The sequence below is a fragment of the Piliocolobus tephrosceles genome, chromosome 1 (genome assembly GCF_002776525.5).
Source record: "Piliocolobus tephrosceles isolate RC106 chromosome 1, ASM277652v3, whole genome shotgun sequence".
NCBI classification, from domain to species: domain Eukaryota; kingdom Metazoa; phylum Chordata; class Mammalia; order Primates; family Cercopithecidae; genus Piliocolobus; species Piliocolobus tephrosceles.
Genome location: NC_045434.1, coordinates 173630127 through 173636682, shown reverse-complemented (window position 1 = coordinate 173636682; position 6556 = coordinate 173630127). Strand labels below are relative to the sequence as shown.

General features: G+C 46.6%; 1 protein-coding gene across 5 annotated transcripts in view; it reads right to left on the bottom strand.

The window, feature by feature from the left end:
• Positions 1-6556, bottom strand: part of AGBL4 (ATP/GTP binding protein like 4) — a 1474608-nt gene that overhangs the window by 128685 nt on the left and 1339367 nt on the right. For all 5 annotated transcript variants that reach the window (XM_031934116.1, XM_031934120.1, XM_031934122.1 and 2 more), the window contains exon 8: positions 2877-2991. In XM_031934116.1, the coding sequence (XP_031789976.1) occupies positions 2877-2991 (115 nt within the window). The remainder of the gene's footprint in view (positions 1-2876; positions 2992-6556) is intronic.

Here is a 6556-nt window from a genome sequence, read left to right as displayed (position 1 = left end):
TTCCTTCCTTCCTTCCTTCCTTCCTTCCTTCCTTCCTTCCTTCCTTCTTTCTTCCCTCCCTCCCTCCCTCCCTTCTTTGCCTCCTTTGCTCTCTCCCTCCCCACTTGCCACCTTTTCTCCTGTACTCAAGCTAGATTGAGTAGATTGTTATTATTTGAATTTAGAAAAACTTTAACAAAAATCCTCTATCACAGAATTATGAGGATTAAATGAGATTAGTGTGTGAGTGCTTCACAGGCCATTAGATTGGCAAGTAGAATTCTTGGAGTGACATTTCCCAAAATGTGTTTCAGAAACCCTTACGCTGGTTACAGGGAGGATGTGGACCCCTCTCACTTATCTTCGGGAAACACTGAGTACTACTTCCCCTCTTAGATTCCCGATGTTTATAAGCATATTCAAAATTCTGAAAAGTCATATTATAAAAGAACACATTTAACTTTGCTTAACTCTGTGTTTCCTAAACTTATCTGAACTCTGAATTTTTCCCTCCATAATGCCTTGGCAAATCTTGCCAAACCATAGAAGTATTGCTCTAGAGAGTAGTGTAGCTGGTCTAGGGGACCTCTAAGGCACCTTGAAGTTCTCAATTATGAGTCTTTTTTTTATATATATTTTCTCTAACGCTTTAAGTAGTGAATTTTCATGATTAATCGGCTCTTTGTTGTACAGTTTTAGCAATGGCATTAATGTTTGTGGTTAGAGTTGCTCTCCAACTCTCATAATGAGAATCACACATTCTCACTAGGAGAATGTTGGGGGCTGAAGCTTCAGCGTGAAACCATTACTGAGGATTGGAAATCTTTTGTCATGGAGTCCCCAAATCACAAAGTCTGGGGCTTGAACACATGTAGAAGGCATCTAGCCCTCATCACCATCTCAGTGTCCAGCTGAAGCCCTGAGAGGGGAGGCATTTTGGCCAAGGTCACCGACCTCCTTTAAGCTAGTCCTTCCTGAGACAGCAGATGATGACATAAATAAATGTGTGGAGAGAAGTATTGACCTCTCTCTGACCAATGCTCTTGTAATTAAACAGAAACATTAACATAAATCAAATGGTCTTTCTACCACTGTTATCGCTAACTGTACACTCTGTCCATGGAAGGTGGAAAAGCATCGCTCTCAGGCCTGCAACAAGCCACAAAACTTGCGAATGCTAATGAACCATCGCTTCAGCCAATTAAGAGTGGAAGCAAAACTGTCTGTAATGAAGGCTTCAGGCATCTCATGGGCTCTCTCTAATTCACACCCAGGAGTACCCCTCTGGACCCAGTTGCCATGCTCTTGGAAAGCAGTAAACCAACTCTGTGTAAAACAAGCCTGACTGGCTGTCAGGAGATCTGGTTCTGGTCTGAGTTAGGCCACGGACTGAGTAAGTACTGTTTCATCTCTGGGACTCAGTTTCTTCATCAGTAAAGTCATCCTTCTCATTCTCTCATATTCATCAAACACTTTTTAGGCATCTACTATGTGCTGATCCCTGCTGCTAGGCATGAGGGACACAAGGGCCGTTAAGGTTCAATCTCTGCTCTCCAGTAGCTTTAAGGACAGTGGAGGACATGCAGTGGAACAAGAGTTGTTCGATAACAGGCCTGCTTGCTACAGTGGCTCATGCCTGCAAATCCTAGCTACTTGGAAGGCTGCAGTGGGAGGGTCACTTGAATCCAGGAGGTCGAGGCTGCAGTGAGCCATGATTGCACAATTACACTCCAACTTGGGCGATGGAGCACAACCCTGTCTCAAACAAATAAACAAATACACAAACAAATAAATAACCAGGCCTGTGAGAACTCAGAGAAGAGTGTGGCCAATTCTGTTTGGGGTTTAAGGGGATGTTTTCCAGAATAAGGAACATGAACTGAGTTGTAAAGAATTAATGGGATGAAGAAGGGATGAGGGGTTTCTGGTGAGCAGGCAGCCTGTATAAAAGTAAGGTATCAGGAACCAATAGGACATGTCTGGGGAACTGGGCTTTGCTCAGTGCAGCTGCAGCACCTGTTCTAGGAGGAGAGGAGAAGAGGTGAGGCAAGATGGTGGACACACAGGCAGCACGGCAGACAATGCCTGGCATGCAAAGCTGGGGGGTCTGAATGTCATCTTGAGAGTCTTGGGCCTAAAGAGCTCGAAAACTGTATAATTTGGATGGTGAAGTTAGTCAATGATTTACGGGCTGTGTGACTTTGGGCAAGTCAGTTACCTTAATGTGAAATAAGGGCAATAACACTATCTATCTCAAATGAGCCATTGTTCTTTTGGCAGATAATCTTCTGGGCAGTGGAATTTTAGGCTGTAAATTATGGTGCTAAGCCAGGAGAAAGGGAGTTCAAGATTTGAGTGCATGAGTGAGTGTGGGGCTGGCTGGTAATGCCAACACTGAAGAGAAATGCTGTTCAGATGTTCTATTCTCCTTCATCGATATTCTCCAAGAAGAAACACAACAAAAGAGTCATCATTATAACTACCACATGATATTCTGCAAAGCACATTCCTTCCCACCATTTCTTTTGAAGCTCTCACAACTGCCCTTTCAGGTAAGTAATTTTTGTCTCCATTATGCAAGAGGAACTGAGCATCAGAGAGGGAAAAGTGGATCCCCCAAGGTTATGCAAAAAGTAGATGCCAAAACTGATAACAGGTCTCCTGATTCCTGGCCCAGTGAGCTCTCCAGAAAACCCCAGCAAGTGACCTTAGGTGGCTGTGCTTGAAACAGCCAAAGCTAATTAACCACATTCTCAAGAGCCAGGGAGAAACTTTCTCTAATGAACTCATGGGCAGCCTCAAAATTCTTCCTTAAAAAATATATCCCATATTTTTTCTTGCTTCCATACCACCATCCTATGACTACCTGCTTCCAAGCATTCTCCCCAGGTGCTTACCTGTAATTGCCCAGGTAGACTCCATCAGGATTGAGCATTGGTGCGATCTTGAAGACCAGGTATTCTCGGAGGACACGGGCAATAGGATGCTGGCTTACGAGGAAGTCAATGATCCCTAGGGAAAGAGAAGAGTCTGGTTTAACAACAAAGCATTTCAAGAAGAAGGAAACACATTTTTCTCAGCTTGGAAAACAAGAGGAGCTCAATAGGTGATTTTGGCCTGTGTTGTTATTGGCCACTGTGGGTGTGTGGTTATAGAGTACGTGTTATCTGTATAAAATATATTTACAAATACATTTGTATTTCCAAGAGACAGTTGACGACGTAACATTGAAGCCCATGGGCAGTAGGGAGAGAGCATTTCCTGCTGTAGAGAACTGGGAGGGCTTCCGAGAATGATGACATTTGAGCTGTGCTTTGAGAGCCCATCGAGTTTCATCAGACAGAGATGGGGAGAGGTGGGCCAGCACTACACAGTAAACTAAGAGATGTTTTCTAATAGGCACACTTAGTTAAACATTGACATCAGATGTGATAATCACAGGGTCGAGGTCCTCAGGGATTTAAACACTCATTTTGCTGATAGGCACATCAAGAAGCAGAGAGGAAAAGCATTTTAGCCAAAGTCACGTGAGCGGAAGGAGGTTTCTTTCATGTATCCCAAATGTGCTTGTTTCCCCATTTTGAAGATCCTCTGTTCCAGGACTCCAGGGATGACTGCCCTCCAGGCTTCTCACTGGCACTAAAATCACCCTGCCTTCCAGTCACCAAATTTAGAAAATTTGTCTCCATGACATTTTTCCTACTGCCAGGCAGTCCCCATGTCCCTTTCTTGAATGGAGCAAATCTTCCCCTCTTCTCCATCCCACTGCCTGTCTTCTAACCCAGGCTACCATCACACCTGGCCTGGATAACAGCCACCACCTCTGAAATGAGCCCTCATCACAGCAGCCAGAAGGATCTTCTGAAAGTGTGAATCTGATCCTGTCACTCCCTCCTTGATATCCTTCTGGTTACAGCCTGCATCTACCCATAGAAGAGGGGGTGAGAAAACATAACTCTGAGCCACTGTCCCTCTCCTTATCTCCCCCACATTTCTACTCTTTCCTCAGATACCTGAAAAAGAAAATGGGCAAAATGGCACTCTAGCATTCCATGAAATTACTATAATGCCAGAAAATGATAGGAGAATGACAAACCCTCCCACAATGCAGAAGTGGGGCCCCGTTCCTGCTGGAGAGAGCAAGAAAGGCATCAAGAAGGAAGCCTTTGAGCTGGGCCCTGTCAGAAAGTTAGGTTTTGACAGATGGCAGGAGGAAGGCAGCAGGGTAACGAAGAACAAGTGCCCAGTGCAGGCACTCAGCTCTTGGAATGATAACTCACTCCAGAGCACATTCCAGAGCTTCTGTGACCAGTGAGGGACATCTCAGACTTTTCATTAGGCCAAGGTTGAGAATCCATAGGCAGCCAAAAGCCAGTTGGACATCATTTACTTCTCGGCTAACGCGGCAGTAGACCAGATGCCCTAATTTATTTGTTGGTCCTCATATTAAAGCTGTAGTTTGCCAGTAAACAGGCAGGGTAATGATGCCAGGCGCCCTTGTTAGGGGCTAATAATTGCTTAATCTGTCCACTAATTGACCCCGGCTCCCGGGGCGGCCCTCCATCAAGGAGCCAGCCTGCGCCCAGGGCCTGGCCACACTGCCTCAGAGAATGGCTTCTGGAAATGGAGTAGCTTATTGTGATCCATCCTCCTTCACAGATGAACAGATTAATTGGGCTGCCAATTAGGCAGCTAATAAAAGAATGAGAGAAAACAAAGGCAGACCAGAGGCTGCAGCTGCCCAGAGCTCCCTCTCCTAGGGTGGGTGTGGGGCAAGGAGAGGGGAGGTTTTAGACTCATCTGTTGGTTTGAGGTCAGATACAATTCAAAATCACTCCCATTCATCAGGAAATAAGGAGATCTTTCTTTTCTTTTACTTTTTTTTTTTTTTTTTGTGGTGGGAGGGGAGTATGAGGAAGACTGTGAGGGCATGTAAGAGTGGAGAGAAAATGCCATCCTTGGCCAAGGGCCAAAAGCACTGGATGGACCAAGAAAGCAGAGGGACCAGGGGAGCAGAAAGTCTCGGGACCTGAGTTCAAATCTTAACTGAGTTTTAGCTAGAGAAGTTACTGACTAGCTTTCCCTGACTAGTTTTCTCTTCTTGATATAGGGATAATAATACCTAATCTGGAAGACTGCTGTGTACCTGTGTTAGAGATCCTGTGTTAGCTGCCTAACACAGTACCTGAAAATTGTGGCATGCTTCCATAAACTCACTTAGATCAAAGGTTGAAAGGCAATGGGTAGTTAAAAACAGGATTAGTTGATCAGCTTGGGGGGCGGAGCAAGATGGCCGAATAGGAGCAGCTTCAGTCTCCACTCCCAGCGCGAGCGACACAGAAGACCGGAGATTTCTACATTTTCAACTGAGGTACTGGGGTCATCTCACTCGGGAGTGCCGGACAATCGGTGCTGGTCAGCTGCTGCAGCCCGACCAGCGAGAGCTGAAGCAGGGCGAGGCATCGCCTCACCTGGGAAGCGCGAGGGGGAAGGGAGTCCCTTTTCCTAGCCAGGGGAACTGAGACACACAACACCTGGAAAATCGGGTAACTCCCACCCCAATACTGCGCTGTAACACCGGCACACCGGAGATTGTATCCCACACCTGGCCGGGAGGGTCCCACGCCCACGGAGCCTCTCTCCTTGCTAACACAGCAGTCTGCGGCAATCTAACCGCAAGGCAACAGCGAGGCTGGGGGAGGGGCGCCCGCCATCGCTGAGGCTTAAGTAGGTAACTAAAGCCGCTGGGAAGCTGGAACTGGGTGGAGCTCACAGCAGCTCAAGGAAACCTGCCTGTCTCTGTAGACTGCGCCTCTGGGGACAGGGCTCAGCTAAAGGAGTAGAAGCCTGTGAAACGCGAACGACTCTGTCTGACAGCTTTGAAGAGAGCAGGGGATCTCCCAACACGGAGGTTGAGATCTGAGAAGGGGCAGTGTGCCTGCTCAAGTGGGTTCCTGACCCCTGAGTAGCCTAACTGGGAGACATCCCCCACTAGGGGCAGTCTGACACCCCACACCTCACAGGGTGGAGTACACCCCTGAGAGGAAGCTTCCAAAGCAAGAATCAGACAGGTGCACTCGCTGTTCAGCAATATTCTATCTTCTGCAACCTCTGCTGCTGATACCCAGGCAAACAGGGTCTGGAGTGGACCTCAAGCAATCTCCAACAGACCTATAGCTGAGGGTCCTGACAGTCAGAAGGAAACCTATCAAACAGGAAGGACACCTAAATCAAAACCCCATCAGTACGTCACCATCATCAAAGACCAGTGACAGATAAAACCACAAAGATGGGGAAAAAGCAGGGCAGAAAAGCTGGAAATTCAAAAAATAAGAGCGCATCTCCTCCTGCAAAGGAGCACAGCCCATCGCCAGCAACGGATCAAAGCTGGTCAGAGAATGATTTTGATGAGATGAGAGAAGAAGGCTTCAGTCCATCAAACCTCTCAGAGCTAAAGGAGGAATTACGTACCCAGCGCAAAGAAACTAAAAATCTTGAAAAAAAAGTGGAAGAATTGACAGCTAGACTAATTAATGCAGAGAAGGTCATAAACGAAATGACAGAGATGAAAACCATG